The 27,354-nt window shown below is 36.1% G+C and overlaps 1 protein-coding gene across 4 annotated transcripts in view; it reads right to left on the minus strand.

Moving 5' to 3' along the window:
• Positions 1-27,354, minus strand: part of GPAT3 (glycerol-3-phosphate acyltransferase 3) — an 87,364-nt gene that overhangs the window by 21,017 nt on the left and 38,993 nt on the right. For all 4 annotated transcript variants that reach the window (XM_074228593.1, XM_074228595.1, XM_074228594.1 and 1 more), the window contains 4 exons: positions 11,710-11,980; positions 8,768-8,842; positions 2,439-2,528; positions 221-314 (listed from right to left, as the gene is read on the minus strand). In XM_074228593.1, coding sequence (XP_074084694.1) covers positions 221-314; positions 2,439-2,528; positions 8,768-8,842; positions 11,710-11,954 — 504 coding nt within the window. In that variant the 5' untranslated portion in view covers positions 11,955-11,980. The remainder of the gene's footprint in view (positions 1-220; positions 315-2,438; positions 2,529-8,767; positions 8,843-11,709; positions 11,981-27,354) is intronic.

The following is a 27,354-nucleotide window of genomic DNA, read 5'->3' on the forward strand; positions in this document are numbered from 1 at the left end:
TTACTCTTCAAAAATTAAAGATGATTTAAAAAAAGTATTGCCCAATGGTAAAATCAGGGTTTCATTCTAATTCAAAGGTTCTGTGAGTTCTGAGTCAATATCCATGTCTAAAAATGTGTCAGCCATACACAAAAACTAACATTCCAATGAGTCAAAAAGAATGCATCTGAATCATTCAAAAAAGTCATTGATATGTGACTTAGTAAAGGATTGCTCTCACCATGGCATAGCATCCATCAGTTGTCAAGATCAGAACATCTATTGGGGAAGTATGGTTAGCAACACAAATGCCTCCTTTCTGCGGTCGGTATTGCCTGCAATTACCAAAAAAAAATAAAAAATCACTACCAACCCTTCTAAGAGAAAGCTATCACTGGATCAATCTAATGAAAATTTAAGAAGAAAGCTGATCTATATTCTATTTAAATAAAGTCAAAGGCATTTTACTGAGCATACCCTGCCCCTAGAGTGTCTATCCTCAAAGATATTACATTCAAATGGTATATATACCATTTATGGAATTAAATAAAGTCACTCTAAATGCAAATGCATGCATGCATGCTAAGGGGAAAGGTGCTAGCAGCAGAGGGAAATAAGGAAAACCTTCCAGTAGGAAGATGTACAAGCTGAGATGTGAAGGAAACTCCAAGAGGTCAAGGTGAGGAGGGAGAACCAAGGCAAGGTGTTGTTAAAATTTGCTAAAGAGCAATCATCTATTCAAGAACAAAAAGAATTACGAAAGGACCACTAAGACTTTCAATTTCAATTGGAATATATGGGCATTCTTGACATGAGTTCCCTTAAATGTTGTTTCTTCCAGAGGAGTTTCTCCAATTCCAAATCCTGTTGTTTAAATAGTAGGCTCAAATGTTCAGGCTTGTAGGCAGAATTAGCCTCTAAGCTATTTGCATGCAAGTAGCAGCCAAAATTTGTCTCGCTACAGAAAAAAAGAAACCAAATTAGGGGCTGAAAAAGTTACATAAATTAAATGCAAATAAAATAACAAAAATGAACTTGAGAGCTCAAAAACCAAATCCATTTCACTGAAATAAAGACAAAGATTAGCAATGCTTTGTTTGATTTTACACATAAAATTGGAGTGAAATTTCAGGACAGGAACTGAGTTTTGTCTTTATTTCCAAAAGCTTAGCACCCTGCCTAGGACATAGAAGGAATTAACAGAAATGTTTACTGATTGACTGGCTCACCCACAGTCACTAATTAATGACCAAGCCAGGCTTAAAACCCAGGTGATGCAAACTCTCAGTATGACACTCTTTCTACCACACCAAGTTATATATTAACTCTATCATTTTAAAAATTCTGCTAGGGTCCATTAATATTCAGATGAGACCTGACCTGTATGAAAAGTACTCTTCTATTATATTATTATATATTATTATTATTGTTATTAAATGTATTATATTTTTATTTTCAACTCATCCTTTACTAATATTATTTGCTCAACTCTAATCTATAGCATTGTTGAACACAAGAATAAATTTTTTAGATCTTGTAAGACTTTACTTAATTGTTTTTGTTATAAGATTTTTTGGGGGGGCAGAGATTAAAATTTTGCATTTTCATTAGTGAGAGGATGGCAACTCACATGAAACATATTCTTTTGTTTATTTGTTTTGAATTTTATAATTATAATTATATCTGACCACTGTCCCCCCCCCCCCCCCCGCGGCTGGGGGGAGGCGCCTCTCCAGCTTCTCCCCAGCTTCTCCCACGGGCTTCCGAGCCCCAAGCCGGGGGGCTGGAGGAGGGGGCCCTGGAAGCCGGCCCGAAGCGCCACCCCCCACCTACACCCCCACGCCCGGCAGCCTGCGGCCGGAGGAGGGGAGGGGGAGGACGGCGTCTGTCTGCAGCCCCTGCAGGAGGGGGCTCCCAGCGGCCCAGAACACGGGGCTTCCACGGCCATCCAGCCCGTTTGTAAAATTGTTTTCCAAAATTCAAGGAAAAAGACACTTTCTTTTAACGTTAGGACTCTAAATGAATTTTCCCAAGACTAATTTATAATTTCCCCCCTAATCTCACTTCCCTCCCCCCACCTACCACCCTCCACAGAAGGCGGTCTGTTACTTTTTACGTTGTTTCCATGCTATACGTTGATCTAAGTTGAATGTGATGAGGGAAATCACATCCTTAAGGAAGAAAAATAAAGTATAAGAGACAGCAAAATTTATTATGTTATTCTAAGGAAGAAAATTCAGATTCATTTCTTTTAAAACTCAAAGTCCAATAACAATTTTTTCTATATGTCATAGACCTCCTTTAGTCAAGACAATGAACCTCTTCTCAGAATGATGTTCTTAAATGAATAAAAAGAAATACAGGATTAAAAAGGAAAACGATATATTAAAATAAAGGAATCGACATATTTTAAATACCAAGATCCTGGACCTCAGGTTAAGAAGTTCTCTTGAACTCACTTGTTATGGTAATGAATGGTACCAGAAAGAGCTCTGACACAGATCCTGCAGCAAGTCAGATGGACCAGTTCACTCAACCAGTTCTTTATACTGTAGGAAGAAAATAACTGAGTGAGAAATTGAAGACACACTTAAAGAATAAATTAAATCTTGTTATTGTTATTGTTATAAACAACAAATTGTATTGATGCAAGACTTTAAGGTTTGCAAAGTGCTGAATGTTATCAAACAAAGTACATTCTTGAATTTACTGCTCACATCAATCCTGTAAATTAGGTACTCCAGTCTTATTATTCCAATTCCAAGTTCCAGGATGATTTTTTTCAAAGCAGTATACTTCAGATTTTCATCAAATTCAGCAGCACTCAAAAGTATATCCAAGACAATTTAAAATATGGTGGTGAGGATTAATAGGAGAAAACACTGAAACAGAGATAGATTGCTTTCCATTTAAAAATGAAAGGAATAGGAAGTTAAGATGACAGAATAGCTAAAAGTGCAGGGAGTGCCCCCTAAAAAACCAAGCATACAAAAACAACTCCACACTGATCTAGAAAATGTGTTAGATTAAATCCTGATCATAAAGCCAAGGGGGAAAAAAAAATCAATGAAGCATTTTCCAGCCCAGGTCAGCAAAAAAAGAGAGACAGAGAGGGCTGGGAACACTAGGGATGGGATCTGGCTAGGAGAGCACCATGTGGAGAATTCCTGTTCAGAGGGAGACTATGGACCAGAGCAAGAAGTCCCAAATCTAATACAGAAACAATTAAATTTGTACACAGCTTAGAAGCAACTGCCAACTGGCGGTTCTGCCACTCACAATTTGTTACAAGTAACAGATGTAGAAAGAACCAAGGAAGGGACCTGTACCGTGAAGGTCCCTAGGTTTTACAGCCAGAAAGGAGAAAGTGAGAAGCAAGCAGGAGCCGCACGGTTTGCAGAAGTCTTTGGACACTGGGTGTGAGGTCCAGCCAGGAGGGCAGAGACATTTAAAAGCATAAGGAGAGGATAGGCACCAAGGCAGGAAGAGGGCCTAGATCCACCACCACTAAGGCTGGGGTGAGAAAGGGGTGCTGACCTCCCTAGGAACAGGATCCAACCAGCATCACTTTTTGCTGTCTCTTATTATCCAATCCCAGGTCACAGGGAGGAATGAGGAGGGGGAGCTGTGATTAGGGGTGGCATTACAAGCTAAGAAGCAGTCAGGGGCCCTAGTCTACAGAGCCAGAGACAAGAGGGTTCAGAAGGAAGGAGCAATTGGGTGAGTTGGAGGATCCTGTGAGTAGAGCAGGGTCTCACTTCCTATTTCAAGTCTAGTCTGAACCCAGCAAAGGGAAGAATTCCCTCCCAGGGGGAGGAATCACAGTCCAAAAGAAAGTTTACTCTTCTTTCACTTTTCATCAGAACTTTTCAGATGGCAGAAAACAGCTCAAGCAGGAGTTATCTGCTAAAATTCCAAATGGGGCAAGTCCACAGGGCTGCTGCCAGATTCAAACTCAGGTCAGGAACTTGCAAAGCTCAGAGCAGGTGGTCAGACTGTGCCATTTGATAGCAAATCAAAGCTAGTGATAGCAATCTCTCTGGAGAGCAATTTGGAATTATACTCAAAGAGCAGCAATAAACTGTACAGACCCTCTGATCCAGACATATTACTATTACATCTGTATCCCAAAGAGATCACAAAAAAAGGGTAAAAAACCCAAATGTACAAAAATATTCATAGCAATTCTTTTCATAGTTGCAAAGAATTGGAAATTAAAGGGGATGCCCATCAATTGGGGAATGGCTAAACAAACTGTGATATAGGTATGTGATAGAACATTACTGTTCTATGAGAAATCATAAGGGACAGGATTTCAGAAAAGTTTGGAAAGACTCAACATGAATTGATGCTGAGTAAAGTGAAAAGAACCAGAAGAACATTATACATACTGACAGCAATATTGGGTAATGATCAACCATGATGAATTTGTTCATTTCAGTAGCAAAATAATCAGACAATTCTAAAAGATTTATGATGGAAAATACCATCCATATCCAGAATGGTAAGCATGGAGCTTAAATGCAGATCAAATCTAATAGACCATCATCAATTTTTAAAAGTTGTCATGTGTTATATCATTATTTTCTCTCTAATTTTTCCCTTCCATTTGAATTTGATTCTTCTTTCACACTATAATTAATATGGATCTATGTTTAACATAATTACACATGTAGAGCCTATATCAGATTGCTTTCTGTCGGGGGAGAGGAGAGGGAAGGAGAAAAATATAAAACTCAAAATCTTGTAAAAAAATTGATTGGTGAGTATACCATGGAAAACACTGTAAAGACTGGCAAACTGCCTTCTGTAGGGTGTAGGGGGAGGGCAATAAGATTAGGGGAAAAACTGTAAAACTCAAAATAAAATCTTAAAAAAAAAAAAAAAGGAATATAATCCAACCCAGAGACAGCTGATGGTATCTGAATGCAAGAAAAAAAAATGATAGGTGAAAATCACCATTGCATATTGTTGGAAAAACAAATTAAAATAAAAATAAAAAAATAAAAGCCAATTTACAGATGAGGAAATCAAACTGATCCATAGTTACATGAAAAATTGCTCTAAATCACTACTTATTAGAGAAATGCAAATTAAAGTATCTCTGAGGTACCACCTCACACCTCTCAGACTAACCAATATGACCAGAAAGGACAATGATCAATGTTGGAAGGGATACAGGAAATCTGGGACATTAATACATTGTTCATGGAGCTGTGAACTCATCCAACCTTTCTGGAAAGCAATCTGGAATTATGCCCAAAGGGCAACAAAAAATGTGCATCCCCTTTGATCCAGCAATACCACTACTGGGTCTATACCCTGAAGAGATGATGAAAAAGGGTAAAAACGTCACTTGTACAAAAATATTCATAGCTGCCCTGTTTGTGGTGGCAAAGAATTGGAAATTGAGTGAATGTCCATCAACTGGGGAATGGCTTAATAAACTGGTATATGTATGTGATGGAATACTATTGTTCATTAGAAACCAGGAGAAATGGGAATTCAGAGAAGCCTGGGAAGGATTTGCATGAACTGATGCTTAGTGAGCATGAACTGATGCTTAGTGAGATGAGCAGAACCAGAAAAATATTGCACACCCTAACAGCAACATGGGAGTGATGAACTTGCTCATTCCATCAGTGCAACAATCAGGCACAATTTTGGGATATCTGCAATGGAGAATACCATCTGTATCCAGAGAAAGAATTGTGGAGTTTGAACAAAGACCAAAGACTATTACCTCTAATTAAAAAAAAAAGTTATCTTATTATGTAATTTTTCTATCTCTCATACTTTATTTTTTTTCTTAAGGATATGATTTCTCTCTCATCACATTCAACTTAGATCACTGTATACCATGGAAACAATGTGAAGACTAACAGATTGCCTTCTATGGGGGGGTGAGGGGGAGGGAAGCAAGGTTAGGGGAAAAATTGTAAAATTCAAAATAAATAAATAAATTTTTAAAAAATTAAAAAAAAAAGCCAGTGATAGGGACACTGAGGACAAAATCTATTAAAGAAAAATGCCTTCATAACAACTACAAGGCAAGGATGAAAAGAAAAACACATTTGAGGCAAAAAGATCAACCAGTATTCTTGGTTGATAAGACTTTGAGCCTAGGTTAGGAAGACCCGAGTTCCAATCTTGTTTCAAATATTTTATTAGTTATGTGACTCTAGGTAAGTCACTTAATCCTGTTTACCTCAGTTTTCTCATCTGTAAAAGGAGCTGAAAAAGGAAAGGGCAAATCACTCCAAAAAAATTTAAATTATTTCACAAAATCAGACAAGACTAAAAATGACTGAACAACAACTATAAATGAACAGAGTTTAGATAAAATATTCCGGAAGATGACTCAGACTTACAACTAAGATCGACTTTAGCCAGTAAACCTGAGTGTAATCCTAGAAGGGGATTTGGAAAATGAAAAAAAAAAATGGAACAAATGAAACAGACAACTTCCAAGCATTCCCGATGAATAGATCAGAGCTATGCAAACACAAGAATGTTTACATAAAGTTTGTATAAAAAAGATAAATAGAATGAATAATCATAAAGAACTAAACAAGGATAAATTACTTATATTCTAATATGGGGCAGTGATTTGTGTCCCTTCTGAACTTATCATGATCAGATCCCATAGAGGGAATTTAGAGAGAAGATCTAAGAGTAGTTCTGTTACATCTTGATGATCTTAAAAGAATGGTAAGTGAGTGAAAAAAATGATTACTTTAAGGGAAGAAAACAAGGAGAAGTTTGGGGAAAATGATTTCCAAGAACTGGCATGTACAAAAGCTTTAGAAGGCTACAGAAACAAGGAAGAAAGGGTGGGGGAAGCAGGTGACACTTGAACCTTACTCTCATTTGAACAATTTAAAGGAGGAAGAATATATACAAACATAAATATGAAATATTAGGAAAGGAAAACTAAAGATTGAAGAGATTAGTCCTAAGTAAAACAATTCTAAATAAAAGTATATATGAAAATATTTTTGTTTGTTTATTTCTTTTACTGTGGAAAAAAACTGGATACAAGTGGCTGCAATAAGAGATTGACTGAAAAAGTTACTAGACATATGTTACACACACACACACACACACACACAAAACCATAATTCCATTATTGTTGTCCTTCATCCATGATATAGCAAATAAACGATGGCATGACTTACACCTTATGTTTATTATAGTGAGGGTAATGTTGTGAAATCCTTCTCAAAGACTAGTTTCCTTTTTTCCTCCCCTTTTCTTCCTTCCTTCCCTTCTTTCTTTCTTTTTCTCTTCTTTCTTCCCATAACCGATTTCCTGAGGTTTACAGGCCCCAAAACTCCTAGACTGGCCAACAATGGGTTTCAGACTAAGCCCATTTGGTCATAATTTGGCCCCAGACTGCTTTAGAGCAAAGCTAAATGGAAATTGCTTCTTCTTTGGCCAGAATCTCAAGAGGGTCTTCCCCTCCTAGATAGTTTTTTTGACTATGCTGAACAGTCTATTCTTTGCAACATTTTCTTTCTTTCTACTGAGAAACCCTGAGGGTTTTGCCCTCCCAGTTTATTTTTTTTTTAACAAAACAAAAATGGTTATTCTTGGCTTCTGCCTCATCTCTCTCTCATCTAGCCTTAATCACCAAACAGGCATTGCCACAGTCAAACTGTGACTTGGGAAAGACATTAGCTTTAAAAAGTCAAGGTCTTTTCTCTTAGGGGTGGCTAGGTGACTCAGTGGATAAAGCACCGGTCCTGGAGTCAGGAGTACCTGGGTTCAAATCCAGTCTCAGACACTTGATAATTACCTAGCTGTGTGGCTTTGGGCAGGCCACTTAACCCCATTTGCCTTGTAAAAAGAAAAAAAAGTCAAGGTCTCTCATGGCAACTGGGGCTGGCTATCTCCAGTTGATCTGATTCATATCTGGCCACTGGACCCAGATATCTCTGGAGGAGAACAGTGAGGTGGGCTACACAGCACCATCCCCTCACTGCAATCCAATTCACCTCCCTGATATCAGGTCTTTATCAGGATTGAGAAGGAAGGACAATGGCCTAGATGTATACACACACACACACACACACACACAGCAAAAAAACCATACATACACATACTAGATTACTATGGTGCTATAAGAAATGATCAAGGAAATGGTTTCAGAGAAAGTTGGAAAGACTTTTAGGAACTGATGTAGAATGAAAAGAGCAGAACCCAGAGAGTAATTTATACAATAGCAATAATACTAAAGACAAACAACTTTGAAAGATTTAGAAATTCAGAGCAGTATAATAGGATTCCAGGGGACTAATTATAATCAAGTTAACTCCTTCCCTTATAAAAAGGTAAAAGATTTAGAATGAAGAGAAAGTCTTTTTGACTATAGCAAATGTGGGCATTTGTTTTGCTTGATTTTTGTTTTTATTTCTTTGTCAAATGAGAGAGGGGATGGAAGAAAAAGTTTATTTTTGATGACTAAAAAAATTAAAAAAAAAAAGATAAAGGGGGGACGCAGCTGGGTGGCACAGTAGATAAAGCACCAGTCCTGGAGTCAGGGGGACCTGAGGTCAAATCTGGCCTCAGACACTTAATGATTACCTAGTTGTGTAACCTTGGGCAAGTCACTTAACCTTACTGCCTTGCAAAAAAACAAAAACAAAAAAAGGATAAAAGTAATAGGAAGATTTAAGTGAGATAATATCACTAAATGTATGCAAAAATAATCCATATACTCTATAGAGCATATATCTAATAAAGAGTAACTACTATTTAGGCATGAATGGAAAACAAAATATTTTACCTGCTATTTGGGAGCTGCCCAACCATAGTAGTTCCTATAACCAGCAAACTAATCCCAAAGAAAGCCAAAGTAATGCTGTAAAACAAGAAGATAAATGATAGTAAAGTTAGTGATGCCCTCCATATAAAGGGGTTGCCTGCAGGATTAAAATGATTAGTTTCTTATAGATGTGGTTATTGGTGCATGTCTGAGTAGGGTATTTTTTGTTTGATTTGTTTTTTAATAAAATGTTATGAAAAATAATCCTGGAATTCAACTGATTAAGAAAATTCCATATAAAAGCAAACTAGAGTGTAAAAAGGCTAAAAAGTTTGGTGGCTCTCTCTTCAGAATTATAACAAATACTCATATACTATTCAATCTAATGATATGAACAAGATACACCATTTTGTGGCCAACCCTATGCCTGTCACATTCCCAGACCTACACTGCTCTCCCTTCTTATCTCTGCACTTCCTGGCTTCCTTCAAGTTTCCACTAAAATCCCATGTTCTCCAGGAAGTCTTTCTCAACCTCTCTGAAATTCTTGTGCCTTCCATCTCTTAAGAGTCTAGTTCACAGTAGATATTTAGTAAATGTTTAATGATGTATCCATTGCACTTTCAGATTTACAAGTTTTACCTTCATTTAATTGATGAAAGAAGCTTGTTCTAGGTCACACAATAAGTCATTCCAGGACTCCAAAATGCTGTATTAGCATATCAGAGTTTCAGAGGCAATTAACATATCACATCTTTTCCTTATCTTTTCTTACTACTGTAAAATAACAGCCCCCTCAGATACTCAGAAAACCGAACAATGAAGCAGTTACTCATAGAAAATGTGAAACTAACAGTCTAGGAGGCAAAGATCTAAGTTTTACTTCTTTAATTTTTTTCCTTTCTTTTTCATGATTTTGTTATCTTTCCCCTTAGTTCTAATCCTATTTCACAATATGACTAATATGTAAATATATTAAATACAAATGTAAGTGTTTAACTTTTACCAGACTGGTCACTGCCATGGAGAGAAGGGAGGGAAAGGAGGATGGAAGAAAAATATGCAAATGAATGAATGTTGAAAACCTATCATTGCATGTACTTGGAAAAATAAAATATTTTTTAAAAAAAATCTAAGTTTTAAAGCATTCTGAAACAAATGTTTTAATTTTGAAAAATCACTGTTTCACAAACTGAGAAGAAACCAGAGTTTAAATCAAATTTAGAATAAAAAAAAACCCACCACTACTATCACCCTCAAAGTTTTCTTGATTCATTTTTCCAAGAGAACTGGTTATATTACATATGATTTAAAAACTGAATGAGAAGAGGAAAAGTAACTTGGATTACAAAGGAACAAATGCCAGATTAAAAAACTAGGCTCTGTTCTAGTGGGATAATGCCTAGCATCATCCTCTTCTCATCTCAGATAAAGACTGATACATTTGACCAGTTAATGTTATATTTATTTTCTAGTTGGAATAGTAAAATATCACAAACTGATCTTCTACAGTGATCTCAGGGGTCAGATATGCAGCTATAGCAGTCTGCAATGTCTCAGGTAGTATGTTATCGATTAGTATTAAGGAAAAAAATCAGGTACAAAAACCATCACCTGATTCATGTCTATAACCTGTCAGGGATGGTTTTCCTAAAGATCCATTTGAGGGGCAGCTAGGTGGCACAGTGGATAGAGCACTGGTCTTGGAGTCAGTAGGGCCTGAGTTCAAATCTAGCCTCAGACACTTAATTATTACCTAGCTGTGTGACCTAGGGCAAGTCACTTAACCCCACTGCCTTACAAAAACGAAAAAGAAAGAAATATAAAGACCCAATTGGTTCCTGCTTTTAATTATGGATAAACAACAAAGAAAGAACTCTTCTGAGGAGTGCCCAATGGCTTTACCCCTCTCCTAAATCTGTTTTGCAACACGACTAAGTCAAGCTAGGCCCATTTTCTTCCCAGAAACATAAAAAAATCTTATTTTCATAAGACTGGTCTCATGGGAGATTACTAAAAATCATTGAGAGATGTCTAGCAAACTAATGAAATCTATAGGTCATAATATTAAAATATGACTGCAAGTCTTATTTTATACATCTCTAAATAGACCATATGATAATCAATGATTGAAGGGTCAAGATCCATCTAACACATTAAGACCTCACTTATAAAAAAAGGTATCCTCCATGTCACTCCATCTGCAAGACTTTAGTGTTAACACTCCCCAAATGCTGTTATTTTTCTATTATCTTTTAGCTAATATTCAAGAATTTCTCCAAGTACTTCTTGAGTAAATACACAAACTCAATGATTCTTAAGGCAATATCATCTCTTGCTAAACAATTATATAAATTCCATAAACTACTGTGTAATATACTATGTCCTCTTATTAGAATTAAAATATTCTAGTTTTTGGTAACTATTAGGATACAGTAGATATATACCAGATGTACGAAAAGAATTTGATGGAAAAGATAATTCTTTTCTTTCAGTTATTACCTTTATTAAGTTCTGACCTTTCACACTAATGTTTTTAAAATCTATCCTCACATTTTAGCCTTTCTGTTATTTGAATTCATTCCATCTCTATTATTTCCTTCTTGCATCCTAGAACCCAGAACATCAATGAATCATACAAGTAAATACAAATATACAATGATTACATACATTTTGTTTTATACTTGTACAGTTTACATTTAGCACTAGACATTAATATTAGATTTCTACCTATTGGGGCAGCTAGGTGGTGCAGTGGATAGTGCACCAGCCTGGAGTCAGGAGGACCTGAGTTCAAATGTGGCCTCAGACACTTAATTGCCTAGCTGTGTGACCTTAGGCAAGTCACTTAACCCCATTACCTTTAAAGTGAATAAAAAAATAAAAGATTTCTACCTATCTCCCATCACTCTCATTTCATAAAATGCTTTTTTGTTATTCAGAGTAATACAACTGTGGCTTACCGAAGAGGAAGGAGGAAACAGTAACGAACTATAACACCCAGTACCCACACCAAGGTTAATCGGAGGCTGATATATTGGAAGTTAATATTGGTTCTTGTGAGAAGATTCCAGGACACTAACTCCTCTGAGGAGAATCTCTGGGTCACTTCATCTTCTACGATGGCTTCAAATCCCTTCTTGGAGAAATAGAACACATCAGACAGCTCAAAGTCCCTCCCTCGATGTCCAGCCATCCCTTTCTCCATAGGTGATTCATCTCTCTCAATGATACCTGAATGAAAAAACACCACAACATAAAGACATATCCTTAAATAAAAGCTCATGATCTAATTTGCAGGCATCTACATATAAATAAATACCAGTGTGTTTAGTTGGGGGCTGTTCTACACTTCACTCATCAATGGGGTTCACTGGTTTTTGAAAATAAAAACAAATTCTTCCTGTCTTATCAATATCAACTTGCACAAGTCAAGTGAAATGACCATTCTCCATAATCCTAATTGCTACAGAGATCTTTGCAGATTCTTATAGATGAAGAGTCCATTCTCTTAATTCTAGGTCACACTTTCAAAGCCTTTATCAACATTCCCTTAGAAGGAGGTACTGATTGGAAATGGTTCAAAATGTGATTCTTTGAAAGCATCACCTCCCAACTTTGACTCTTTGCTGACAGCTACCCTTTCATGATTTCCTCCCAGTTATTTCCTTAGTTAGGGCAAAAGGCAGCAGAGATTTGCTTCCCAGGAGTAGAAAAAGGGGTATAGTGAGGACTGTTTGGGCAATACCAGATATTAAGAAATGAATGTAGTCCAAATGACACTGACACTAGCCTTCTAAGGGTCAATAATGACACTAACCTCATAAACATACAATTTTTCCAGGTTTCTATAGTGTTTTTCTCACAACAATCATCTCAGGGTGCTACTGTAAGAATTATTACATTCATTTTACAAAGAATAAAGAATTTCCTCTCCAAAAATGAAATTAAAACCATAATAAAAAAAACTGAATCCCAAGGAAGTTTTGTAACTTCCAAAGATTACCAAATTAAGACTTCAACCAGATCCTGACTGCAAGTCTCAAACTGCTTTTTTAAAATTGTTTTTAAATCACCAAAACCTACTTTCTCCCCTCTCAATTCCCATCCCACTCCCAAATGATAAAGAAAAATAATGCCAGTGTTAGAAATTTGTATAGTCAAGAAAAACAAATTTTCACATTGGTGACATCCAAAAAAAGGCTCGATCTTCACTAAGTCTTTCACTTTTCTACCAGGAGATAGGTGGTAGTATGGTTCATCATATGTCTTCTGGAATCATAATTAGTCATTACAGATAGAAAACTTTTAAAGATTTAGTAGTTCTATCATTACAATATAGAGTGTTCCAAAAGTCTTAGTGGAATTTTAAGTCATTAAGTTAAAACTGCGCTAAGATTTTTAAAACATTATTTTTAATCATTTCATAAATTGTTTTCCTGGTTCTGCTCATTTAAGTTTTTCTAGTCTTCTCAAAAATTATTTCCTTCACCATTCCTTATAGCTCAAAAATAATCCATCATATATTTATAAAGAATTAGATACAGGGAGCAGCTAGGTGGTACAGTGGATAGAGCACTGGCCCTGGAGTCAGGAGTACCTGGGTTCAAATTCGGCCTCAGATACTTAATAATTACCTAGCTGTGTGGCCTTGGGCAAGCCACTTAACCCCATTTGCCTTGCAAAAACTAAAAAAAAGAATTAGATACTGAATGTTGCCCATCAGTTGGGGAATGGCTGAACAAGTTATGGTATTTGTAAACTATACACATGTTATTATATGTATAACACACACACACACAATTATGTGAAAAAATTTTCCCCAACTTCCCTTCTCCTATTTTCCTCCCCTAGAGTATTCATCCTCTTCTCCTTTCTTTCCATTGTTTAAAGAGTATCCATATAACAGAAACACTACCAAGTCTCTAATAACACTCCTTCTATGACAGCTAATAATGATAAAGTTCAGAGGGGATATATATATATATTTATATACACACACACACACACACACACACACACACATAAAATCTTCCTATATTAGAATACAATAGTTTATCAATCTTTTATAATTATTTATTCTTGTTTGCTTTTTTCTATTTCTCTTGAATCCTGTTTATACTTAAAAGTTTCTTCACATCTCTAATTTTTTCAACAGGAATGGCCAGAAGTCCTATGTTTCATTCACATTCAATTAATTCTGGAATATCATATCCCAAACTTTCAGTTCAATTATGGTTGTGAAATTGTGGTGGTTAAATTGTATGTGATCATGATGGTCACTCTTCAGTACTTGAATTCTTTCTTTCTGACTGCCTGAAGTTTTCTTTGACCCAGGAATGTTCATTTTTAGATTTTCTTAAGAGGTGGTCATTGGATTCTATTTATTTTCACTTTGCCCTCTGGTGCTAAAAAATCTAAAGTTTTTTTTTTCATGAAAGAGGCAGAGATGAAGACGAAGAGTGTTACCAGAATGGGAGACAGAGAAAATAAATGGAATCAGGAGATGAAATTGTTTGAGGAACAGTAAGAACATCAATCCCACTGGCTCAAAGAATCCATGAGGGGAGCACAAGGAATAAAAAGAGCAGAAGGATGAAGGGCAGAGATTATGAAGGGCTTTAAAACAGGAGTTGTTATTTTTATCCTGAAGGTTGAAGGATAAGTTTGGAAGCCAGGCTGTAAAGAATGAAGAAGATAGCAAGATAAAGGAAAATGGGGTTACCTAATTGTAGGCAACCCTCCCAAGGAATTCAGTCCTAAGAGGGAGAAGAGAAGAGATATGGGATGTATTAAGGGAGGGTTTGTGGAGGCTGAGACATAAGCATATTTGTAGGTAGTAGGTAAGCAGTCAGGAGACTAAGAGATAGTGAAACAAAAGAGAGGGGATGAAAGAAGAGGCAATCTGTGGAAGACAAAACAGAATGAGATCCTCTGTGCATGTTGTTTGCACAGACAGGAAGGGATACCCCAGTTTATTTATGATTTTATTTATTTATCCCTGGAGACTGGAATGGAGGAAGAGAACATTTGAGTGCTAGAGGAAAAGAACTGGCACAGAAACGAATGTTGTAGAGGAGTCTTGGAAAAGACAAGAAATATAAAACTTTGTCAAACAGAATCTCTGAAAAATAGAATAGATCAAATAGAAGTTAATGACTCCATGACACAAGAAGACATATTAATTAAAACAAAAAGATTGAAAAAAAATTTTTTTAAGATGTAACATCTTTCCTATCACACACTGAACCTAGAAAAGAAATCAAGGGAAGACAATTTAAGACTCATTGGACTACTTGAAAATCATAACCAAAAAAAAAAACCAAAAAAAAAAAACTTGGGCATCTTATTTCAAGAAATTATGAAAAAAAAATTTCAAGAAATTTGGTTCTCTTAGAGCCAAAGAGCAAATGTAAATACTGAAAAAAAAATCTATCATTCACCTTCCAAAGTCCCCAAAATGAAAACTTGCAGAAACAACTTCAAATCCAGAGCTTTGAGCTCAAAATAAAAATATTGCAAGCAACCAGGAAAAGAAGAATCCAAGTACCAAGAAATCGGTCAGGATCACACAAGATGTAGCAGCTACAAGAACAAAAAGCATGGAATAGGGTATTTCAAAAGGCAAAAGATACAGTCTTTGTGCACAATTAATGAAATAGAAAAGTGGGAATAAAGATAAACATAAAAAATAAATTCTAGAGAAAAATCAAAAAGAGACATTAAGAGAATGATGCTTGCATTCTAATGGGGAGGGGTGGGATACAAGCACCCCCTAAGAACCTCACCTGTGGCCTCAAGTAGCTTGAGGCATGTATAGCTGCCTAACTCATCAAGATAAACCATCTAGGCAGACTGGCTAAACCAGGTAGGGATATTTACCCCCCCCCACACACACATGAAGACTTCCTCAGTAGACTAGGCAGATATGAACATTTTGTTTCAGGTCATGAAAGCAACAGAATCAGCAGCTGGGAATGCTTAGCGTTTGGTCAGCAGAATGATTTAGAATATTGCCCAATCTCCAGACAAAAGTGATTAAGCTGATAAGCACAGTGAAACACAGAATTCCAGAACATAATCATTATGTCAATATATTTCTCTTGGTTATACATATTTATAGCAAAAGTTTTATGTTATTTCCTGGGTTGGGTTATTTTTGCCTTTTGTTTTGGTGGGATTGGGAGTGGGGAGAGCAAACTCATCAACTGAATAAACAAGATTTTAATTTAAAATTAAAAGAAAAGAGAAACACAAGATGATTTATATAAGGCAATGTGAACAATATAATAAAATATTAACATAATAAAAACAAATGATTTTGAAAGACTTGAGACCTCTGATTAATTCTTTGCACGTACTGATGGAAATGGATTAATATATAAAATGAAACACATCTTTGGACATGGCCAATATTAGAATTTGTTTTGCTTAACTATATTTATTTATTACAAGTGTTTATCTTCTCTTGAGAGGAGGATTAAAAAAATAAGTGCTTAGAAGTAAATGACAAAAGACTCACATGTACAAAAATATTTATATAGCAGCTCTTTTTGTAGTGGCACAGAAATGGAAATTGAGGGATGCCCATTAATTGGGGAATGGCTGAACAAATTGTGGTATATGAATGTGATGGTGTACTATTTTTCTGCAAAAAATCATGAGGAGGGGCGGCTAGGTGGCATCGTGGATCAAGCACTAGCCTTGGAGTCAGGAGTAACTGGGTTCAAATCCGGTCTCAGACACTTAATAATTACCTAGCTGTGTGGCCTTGGGCAAGCCACTTAACCCCATTGCCTTGCAAAAAAAAAAAAAAAAAACAGCAAATTGCATGATAATCAACTAAGGTTCTTCTCAGCAATATAGGGTTCCAATACAATTCTAAAAGAATTGTGGGGGCAGCTAGGTGACACATGAATAGAACACCTGTCCTGGAGTTAGGAGGATTGGAGCTCAAATCTGAACTTAAGACACTTAGCTTATGTGACCATTGCCTTGCAAAAAAAAAAAATTGTGATAAAAGAAATGTCATCCAGATCCAGAGAAAGAAGTCTGAATGCAGACAATTCCAAACTATTTTCACTTTTTAAAATTTGCTGTATGTTTTTCTTTCTCATGATTTTTTCCCCTTTTGATTCTTCCTTCTCAACATTACTAATTGTACATGTATAACCTGAATCAGATTCCTCATTGTTGTGGGAAAAGGAGGGAGAAAAATTTGTAACTCAAAATCTTACAAAAAAATGAATGTTGAAAACTATCTTTACAATTGAAAAAACTTTTAATATAAAAAAATGAGGAAAAAAGAAGGGTTTTGCCCAATTACATGCCAACAAAATTGATGCAAATGAAATGAACTAACATTTACAAAAATATAAATTACTCAGATTAAAAAAATAGGCTTAAATAACTCAATTTCAAGAAAATAAAACATAGAGAAAAAGAAAAATTAAGTTTACACTATGTGCTAAGTGCTAAGGATATAAATACAACAAACAAAACAGCTCCTCCCTACAAAGAGCTTATTCTTAATGGGGGAAGACAGCACATTAAGAGGAGTTGGAAGAAGGAAGAAAAGACAGATGCATGTAATGAATAGATGCAAATAGTGCCTGGAAACGGCTTATGACATGGTTTGGATAGAACCTGGAATCTGACCTACTATTGCCTGGCATCTCAGAAATGGAATCCAAGATTCTAGTGAGAGGGTGATAAGAGTCAGGGGTCTGGAACAGTGGGTACTTTAAAGAGAACTATACACAGTTTTGGAGAGGGGAAGAGGAATGAGAAGACATGTTTTGTGTTTTCTATTTTTTTTTGCAAGACAAAGGGGTTAAGTGACTTGCCTAAGGCCACACAGCTAGGTAATTATTAAGCGTCTGAGGCGGGATTTGAACTCAGGTACTCCTGATTCTAGGCCAGTGCTCTATCCACTGTGCCACCTAGCACCCCAAAATGAGAAGACATGAAAGATTTTTGTCATTCCCTTTGCCCCACCAACCCCACACTAAAGTTTAAACCATTGTACATGTCTAGGCAGGACAGCTATAATGGATAAAGGAGGGAAGGATGCCTTTAAAAATCAAAAAGGCCTCAAGAAACTAAGGACTTGGGCTTTAGAACTCATGTAAACCAGAGAGTTTAATCTGGAGGCCTATGAACTTGTGTTTAAAATAAAAGTAGCATGGTATAAAGGGGCTAAGAGAATTGGTTTCAGATAAGACAAAAGTCCATCTATCACAAAGCCTGGGGAGGAGCTCAAAGTTCCAGTAAGAAAGATAGCCAAAGCACAGAAAATACAAATTGGAAAAGATCCAAGATAGAATAGATTTGCATGTGAATTCTAAACAAATTAGAATGTTCAAATAAACTAATAAACTGGGATATGACTGTAATGAAAGGGACAGATTCAGAGAAACACAGTACGACTAGAAATGAGATGCTGAATAAAGTGAACAGAACTAGGAAAACAATGTATACATTGTCTATAGTCTCATGAAGGCAAATAACTCTGAAAGACTGAACTTTGAACTCTGAAGTTCATTATGAAGCAAACTTATGAAGCATTTTTGCCATATCTTAGTATAGAGATGAAGGACTGGAGGCACAGAATGAGACATATTCTCAAACATAGCCAGAGTGTGAGTTTAAATGTTTTGCTTCACTATCATTATTTGTTACAAGGGAGAGCCTTTGTTGAGAAGGGGACTTATTTGGGGGGAGAGGGCAGAAGGGAAGGGTTGGGGAGAAAGGGAGGAAGAGAGATGTAGAAAAAAGAAGTAATGAAACAATTAAAAACACACAGAAGGGTGCAGAAGTAAATTCAGAAAGAGCCACTGACAAGCAGGATGTTTTTTTTTTAGTGTATTAAATATAATATACTCTTATAGAAGTTAAATTATTCACATTCAACCTTCATCTCTATTCTTCTTTGCATATGGAAATATTCACATTTTTATTTTGTTAAGTTCATAATACCAAAAAACAAAACAGAACTTTTTATTTTCTACATGGGGTCTTGGGGGATAGGTTTAGTTATTGGAAAGGAGAATTTGGTTCACATTACAGATGCCTTGTCTTTGTTCTGGCCACCTTCTTCAAAAAGAAGAGTGTTTTCATAAGAGATTATGCCAGGGAAGAAGTAGTTGCCATTTTGATCCGTAATTTCAGGAACTATTTGCCTGCATCTCCACCTGGCCATTTTCCCCACCATTTTCCAACAATCATCCTTTATCACTACTACCTCTTTCTCTGAAACTGTAATCAAATCACTATTGCTACTTCCCCAGATACAATGTGTTAACAGGTTGTTAAATTTTTCTTTCCACCATCTTTGAGACTTGTTACAGCCCAGACTATAATTCTTTTCCCCACCTAGAATGTAATAAATGTTTTGTCTGCCTTCTGAATGCTGAGAGAAGGAATGTTTCCCTTTTGTATCTGTAGCTCAAGTACTTAGCATAATACTCGATAGATTGCAAGTGCCTACTGATGTTTTTCTTTCATCCATTCCTTAAACTTTGTATTGTTTCAGAGTGAAATAAAATTGTTCCTACATTTCTCTACTGCTTACTTGAAGACTTGCCTGGGAACTGAAACTCATTTAACCAATGTGTGTGGACCCTTAAAACATGAGCTATATTTTCTGAGATTCCAAAGTCCTAGGTGGGAGCAACAGTCAAAGAGTGATTAGAAGCCCCAAGATTAAACCTGCTGAATTTAAATTCTTCATTTGATGAGATGGACCTTGGGTTCAACAATGTCAAATGAGGAAGAAGAGAAGTTTATGTTTAAGGATATTCTGCCAGGTATGGTAGAGATTCCAGATTTTAAAAAAATGATTCTTAAAAAAATGTGATTCTTCAAGTGACAAATATAAGGAAGCATTTGACCAATGAGTACAGAGGGCCCTCTCCTTTCCCACCAGAAGGACCAGCTCTGGGCCCTCCACAGGCATTCTTGTTCTTGCAGAATAGCCTAGACTCTTCTAGGAAACTGCAGGAGTTTTGTTTTTAATTTTAAAAAATTTTGCAAGTAATGACTATTTTAAATCCTTCTTTCCAACTACACTAATGATGTCATTCATTCATTCATTCATTCGTGAAGAAGACCATGACATCAGGGAGATGATTCCATGACAAATACGTGAATTGGATTTGAGAGAGAGGAGGATGGGCTAAGTCACCAGCCTCACATTTTCTCCTCCAGAGACCACTCCAGTGGTCTGATAGGAATCAGCATGACTGGAGATGACCCTGGATGTAAGGCAATTAGGGTTAGTGACTTGCCCAAGGTCAGATAGCTAGTAAATATCTGAGGCTGGATTCAAACTCCCATCCTCCTTACTCCAAGTCAGTGCTCTATCCACTGTGCCATCTAACTACCCTTCCCACTATGATACTCCCCCAAACAATGCAACTTTTTAAAACCTTTCTCACACATCTAAATAATCCAGCAAAACAAATTATTCTTAAAACCTTAGGCTATTAACCAAATAAAGCATCATCTTTTTTTACATGAATATGCTTTAAGTGATGTTCTTTGCATCAAGTCATGAGGTCAAGGTCACTCAAAATTAATGGTGGACATGAATAGGCTATGACAGAGGTATCAAAAATGCCACCATTAGGTGGTCACCATATGTGGTCCAGGATCTTCTGTGTGTGTGACTCAAAGCAGATTACAATGTAGATCCTATCTGATCTTAATGTGTTAATGTATAAAGTATATCAATATATGTACATGTGTATAATTTTCTAAGTCAGCATTCAGCATGCAGGGGTTCTTATGCATGTTTTAGTGACCCACATTTTAATTTGAGTTTGACAGGGCTATAACACCTCACAAAGAATAATGCAAGAAAAAAAACAGCATAAGAATGTTATCAGGGATGCATGGCTAGTAAGAGCAAGAGATACCTTAGGATCAACTCTTTATGTTCCTTTGTTATTTAATATAGATAAAAAAAAAACTAAATCTCAAGAAGACCCTTGGCACACTGAAAGATCTTCTGCAAAGGATTTATAAAAAAATATGGACAAAAGTTTCTCTGGATGAAAATCAGGGATGGTGGGCTGTGATCTGAATCACTGGAAAAAACATGAAATCACAGATCTAAGTACTGATGTAATAATAATAATAATATGTGTTGAGTGCACCACTATTCTCTCAACAACTCAGACTCAACTCTTCACTCTCTCATCAGTTAACCTTCCTAACATCTCTCTTCCATGTTCCCTCCTTTCCTCTGACACTGCCACCAGGCTGGTGTCAGTCCTCAGTTCCTTGTGTCTGGACTACAAAAGTAGCCTGTTGGTTGGTCTCTGAAACAAGTCTCTCCCTCACTCCAGTCTGATCTCTACTCGGTTGTCAAAATGCTCTTCTTAAATCACAGAATGGCTGAACCAGTGGTGGTATATGAATATAATGGAAGGCTATTGTGATATAAGAAATGACAAGCAGGGGATTTCAGGAAAACCTCAAAAGACTTTCACAAACTAATGTTAAGGGAAGTGAGAAGAATCAGAAGAACAATGTACACAGTAAAGCAGCACTGTATGAAGATTAACTATGATTGACTTAGATCTTCCCAGCAATAAAGAGATCTAAGATAGTTTCAAAAAACTCATGATGGAAAATGTCATCCACATCCAAAGAAAGAAATATGGAGTCTGAATGTAGATCAAAGCATATTATTCTCACTTTTTTATTCTTTCACAACATGACTAATGTAGAAATGTTTTTCATAATTGCACATGTATAACCTGTATCGATTGCTTCCTGTCTTGAGGAGAGGAAGAAAAATTTGAAATTCAAAATCTTTCAAAAATTTGAATTAAAAAATAATACCATTAAATATTTTTAGATGTTCTTCCTAAAGCATAGATCTGACCATCCTCTATTCCAGCGATACCTTATCACTCCCAGATTCAAATATAAAATTTTTGTTTGGTATTCAAAGTCCTTCATAACTTACTCCTCACTCCCCCGATCTTTCAATTTTCTTTCATCTTACACTCCCTCTGCTGCCTCTACCACCATAAAATACATGCTTTTTTAAAAAAACTTAAAGTTCACAATAAAAATGTATACCTAATAAAAGAGAGGGGGGTATAGTTGTTTTTTTTAACTTCTCTAACATAAGAAAATCAAGTCATAAACATTTGAATTTTGCCCCGATATATTAAGTATATATTATATGGATTGAATGGTTGGAAAATACAATCAGAACAAGATCATTCCATCTGACCCAATGACCACAATGATGCCATGCCACTTTGCACTCTCCTCTCTTAACCTGGGCAACAGACCAAGCAGCAGCTCTTTTGCAAAAAGATACTGTCAAATTTAATGGAACTCTAAGACTAAAAGTAAAGCTGAAAGTCACATTTGTTTGTTTTTTTTAAATCAACTGGAGGTAGTAGAAGTTAGGAATAATCAAAGATTTTCAAATTATGTTATTGCCACAGTCTCAACACATTTGTGCCAAAAGTCAGGGGTGGCAACATTGGTCTACTGGGGCAGGGTATACATAAGGAAATTTCCTAATTGCCAAACTTGGAGAACACAACATAATTAGTTAAGTATGCATTTTCCTACAGAATAATGGTCTGGTCACAGACTATTGCTAAAACCTGTTTAGTCCATAACATTGTTGAAAAATAGTACTTTGGAACTTAAATGTTATTTATACCAAAGTTCACATGTGGAAAATATGTTTGGGGATCAGGCTTTGGAAAATAAACCTCCTCTAGTGCTGCAGCTGCTTTCCACCTGGCTGATGATGGCTGAATTCCAAAGGAAAAGGGAGGGAGAAGAGAGAGGAGGGGGAAAAAAAGAGGTTGGAGAGAAGGAAAGAGGGAGGGAGGGAGGAGGGGGAGAGAAAGAGAGAGACAGACAGAGACAATATCAAATGAAGAGGTGCCTTTTTATGTTCCATTCTGTTAATTCTTACTCCAGAATTGCCCTTACTTTATCCAAGGCTTTAGAGGCATAACATCAGTCAGAATTCAAATCCATTCTTTGAGTTCTTGGGTAGGATTATTACACTCAAGTTTACAATTTCAGCCAACTCCAATTATCTACCAATTTATCTTAATTGAATAACCCACAAAGTCTCATTCTGCCTAGATTGCCCTACTGGTACCAATATTCATGGGATCCCTTTAATCCTATCCTAGATCCCTCCTTGACCTATCCCTTTCTTTACATTGCATCCTGTTCCTTTACATTGCAATTTTGAGTTAGGAGCCTTGCTGCTACTATGCTCTTACAATGAAGTCCTGTGATGTGATATATCTATTATACTGACCTGGAAATGAAAAGCAAAGAAGTACAAAGAATAAAAGTCATTCAATAGCCCTGGTCTTTATTAGAACTTTTAGTCCCAGTATGAAGTTGGTGGAATTAATGCTATGTGGGAACTGAGTTACATTGTGAGTCTACTCTCCCAGATACTGAGGTGATATAGAGAAGTGTAAGTCCCAAGGTTTTGGCAAATGTGTTTATGTATTTGCTCTTGCTATGTCTTTGAAGTAAATAATCTTTTGTTTAAAAAAGCTCATAGGCAATTTGTTTAGCCAGATTATTGATTTAAATCTTGCCTCATATAACTTGCTTCTTCTATAAGCCAAACAATGAATTAAGACTCATTTTGTTAGGAAATAATTTGGCTTTTTTGCTGGTTTGTCAGAATTTGCTTGCCTTAGAGGAGAAGATTTAGAAACAGCATAAGAAGAATCATCCCAACATGAGTTCATTTTGGGAAGGTGGTGGGAAGATGGGCAAACTTCCTACTGACAAGGTTGTTTTGATCCCTCTGTTCTAGATATCTGTTTGGAATTGTATAAGGCAAGTGAATCGATCCACAAGTCCTAATATGAAGCATATATTCCAAGGATGTCAAATAGATCAAGATAGTCACAGAATTCTTTTTTCACAGTAATGAAAACCTGTAATCAAAGCTAGTGTCTGTTAATTGGGAGATAATTTTTAAAAATGCAACAAATGAACTATTGGAATATGACTATATGGGAAGAAATGAGAACTGAAGAATTTAGTGTAAGATATAATATTTCTATGGATTAGAATTAAGTAGACCCAAATGAACTATATACAAAATGACAACTTAAAAATTAAAAGATATCTAAATGGAAATCAAAGCCATTAAGTCCCCCAAAACAGCTGAAGAACCATATCTCCCCTTCTTCAAGGCTAAATATGGGGGGAGGCTAAATGGCAGTCATCACCACTTCAATGAAAACTTTCATTTAATTTTTTTTTATTATAAGGAAGGTTTAAATGTGGGGGTTGGTGGTGCATTTACAGAAACAACTATGATGTAAGAACAAAGAGCAGATGCTTTTTATCATTAAGTAATGATCATTTTTAGAAAAGAAAAGGAGAGAAAAGGAAAGAGAACAGAAAAATAAAAAAAAAACCTTGTTAAAAGTGACTGAAGTTGACTATAAAACATTTAGTTCAAGTAGGCCCCACTCTGCCTCTTTTCCATAAAAAGAAAGGTGTGCTTTATTATCTGGTCTACATGGCCATCACTGGTTTTTTAGATAAGACTTCCGATTTTCTTTTAGTCATTTTTTTCATATATTTTGTTGTAATAATTGTGCATATTATATTCTTATTTTGATTTTTGCTTATCTGCATCAGTTCATTTAAAAACCTACATTATCTCTGAATTCTTCCTATTTCACATTTCTTAATTATATCACCAGTATTCATATTCCATTTTTAAAACATTACAAAAATCAACAGCTACTAACTTTGTTTCCAGTTCTTTCATTTAACTAGAGACAATTGCTATAAATATTGTACAGCAGTCAGATAACATAGTAGATAAGAGTACTAGAACTGGAGTCAGGAAAACTCAGCTTCCTTAGTTCAGCCTCAACGACCTCAGGGACTTACTAGGCTAAGCAACCCTGGCCCATCACTTAACCCTATTTGTCTCAGTTTTCTCATCTATAAAATGAGTTTGTAAAAGAAATGGCAGGGGCGGCTAGGTGGCGCATTGAATAGAGCACCGGCCTTGAGAGTCAGGAGTACCTGGGTTCAAATCCGGCCTCAGACACTTAATAATTACCTAGCTGTGTGGCCTTGGGCAAGCCACTTAACCCCATTGCCTTTAAAAAAATCTAAAAAAAAGAAAAGAAAAGAAAAAAAAAAAGAAATGGCAAATCATTCCAGTATCTTTGCTATGAAAACCCCAACCGGGCTTACAAAGCATCAGACAGAACTGAAAATGACTGAACAACAATGACACAAATAGCTCATTGTATATGATTGACCTTTGTTTCTGTTTGTGACTTTCCTGGGACATATTATCAAGAGTAAGAATATTGAGCAAATGGTTAGATAAACTCATAGTTACTAATAGTCTGTTTTACTAATAGTGTGTACCCTACAACACTGACCATTCCTAGTTTTATTCATCTTTTCCAATATGTAGAGTATGAGGTAAAATCTTAGAGCTACTTTAACTTGTCTTTCTCTTACTATCTATATTGTGTAACATCTTTTTTTTATTTTAGGTTTTTGCAAGGCAAATTGGGTTAAGTGGCTTGCCCAAGGCCACACAGCTAGGTAATTATTAAGTGTCTGAGGCCAGATTTGAACATCTTATTTTTTTAAAGACACTCCACCTAAATCGTTTATGGGTATCCTTGTGGTTGCCATTTTTCCTCTTCTGTGACTTTTAAAGGACTAGTTTTATTAAGTCCCAAATAAGAAACATACCTCAGAAAAGTGGTAAATCTCCAAAAACTACTAATATAATCCATTAGAGATTTTTTAAAAACTGTCCTCTAAAATCAACGTAGATTGTGGCTTTTATTCTACTTTTTCCAAAAACTACTGTCACCCAGAGTTTCCTATTTTGCAATAATTAAATGATGCAATTGTCCTAACTCTCCTTGACTCTGCAGCATTGGACTGCTAAAGAATTACAATTTTTTTAAATACAGAAAATAAAGCCAAACTAAATAAACCCCCAAAAGTCTTATATAAGCACTTGTCCATGCTTCCTTGTTTTTCATTTGCTATCTATGATAATACCAAGAATATTGTCCTAATTCATCATTGAATTACATCACTATCATAGCTCAGCATATTCTAAGAATCTGAAGGATGAGAAGGGAAAGTACAATAGGGTTATTTTAACTGCTTTCTGTATGATTAGTGCCATACTGTCTGCCTTAACTCCTAATTGGAAGCAAATCAAGATTTTTTTTAATTTTAGGATAATATATAGAAAACTCATCTCCCTTCAATCTTTTATCCCTACATACAAAACTGCTCATATATTCTTTACAAGTGAGAAATCCAATTCCTCCCCCATACAAAAATAAAAGCATTTATCACTCTGGAAGGAGGCAGAAAGACATAGGAGAGTACACAACAGGCAGAGAGAAGAGAAACAAAAAGATTTAAACACCAGCAAATTTGCACATAGAAAAATTTTGTTCATGGTGGAACTGCAAAACAAAAGGTCATATCATCAGTCCCTTTCATGGCATGATTTATATGTTATATGATCCCCAAATGGTACAAAGGGTGCTGCCAAGGAATTCCCCCCCCCCCCGAAATCAAAGAGTAGACTAGATTGAAGAAGTAGCTGCTAAAACAGAAACAAAAGATTTAAAATCAGCTAGCTTTACTAGCAGTAGTTGAAGATAGTTAGTGTTCCTTAACTCACAAAAAGAGACTCAAAGTTCTATCTAAAAGACATGAGACTCTTCCTATAGCAAAGAAGTCCCTTTCAGAAGGTTGAAATTCATCACCTTACCTTCCAATAACATCAGTATCCCAATGGGAGAGCAGCTGGTTGCAGAGGGGCAGCTGACCTGAGTTGCCCTGGCAACACTGACTCCTGGATCAGGTGTGGTCCCTTTCCTCACTGGTGAGGTAAGCCATTATGTAGGAGAGGGAATTTACTTAACTTTAATTAACAAGAATGGCAAAATAAATTATACAAGTACTTCTGATTAAAACATCACTGGAGGCACTCTTGAACTATGGTTTTGAGTTGAGGTTGAACTAAAATGAGTTTTAAACCTAGGGAGCTTTCAAGAGAGCACCTGTTTACAATGAGGGGCCACATTTGGAATATTCTTGATGCATAACTTCTTCCAAAGGGGAAAGAATCTTTTAGAAGGAATTAAAGATACCCATTCCCACTAAGTCGGTAATCCTCTTTTTTCACACCCCCCAGGTGTGTGAACAAGACCCTACCTGACTTCCCACCACAAACTAGCTATTTAAATAGGTGAAGAAAGCTCACAGCTCCCTACCTCTATACCCTACAACCAGGTTGGAATAAGGAAAAGGGCCAACAGCAAAACATGTTCAGATGTTATGGAAGGTCTTTGCTTTGTTTTGAAAACAGTCCTGTTACTAACTACTATCATTGTTCTTATATTGTTGGTAACATTGCATAATCTGATCTCTGAAAATGAAATAGTTCACATCCAGAAGGTCAAAAGAGAACCCCCCCAAAAAACTGCCTCAATTTTAACTTTTCACCTCCTCAACTCTATCCTCAAAATTAGCAGATTTTAAATCAAAGTCAAATTAGAATAATTTTAAAATATATA

This window comes from Macrotis lagotis, chromosome 3, assembly GCF_037893015.1.
Source record: "Macrotis lagotis isolate mMagLag1 chromosome 3, bilby.v1.9.chrom.fasta, whole genome shotgun sequence".
NCBI classification, from domain to species: Eukaryota; Metazoa; Chordata; class Mammalia; order Peramelemorphia; family Peramelidae; genus Macrotis; species Macrotis lagotis.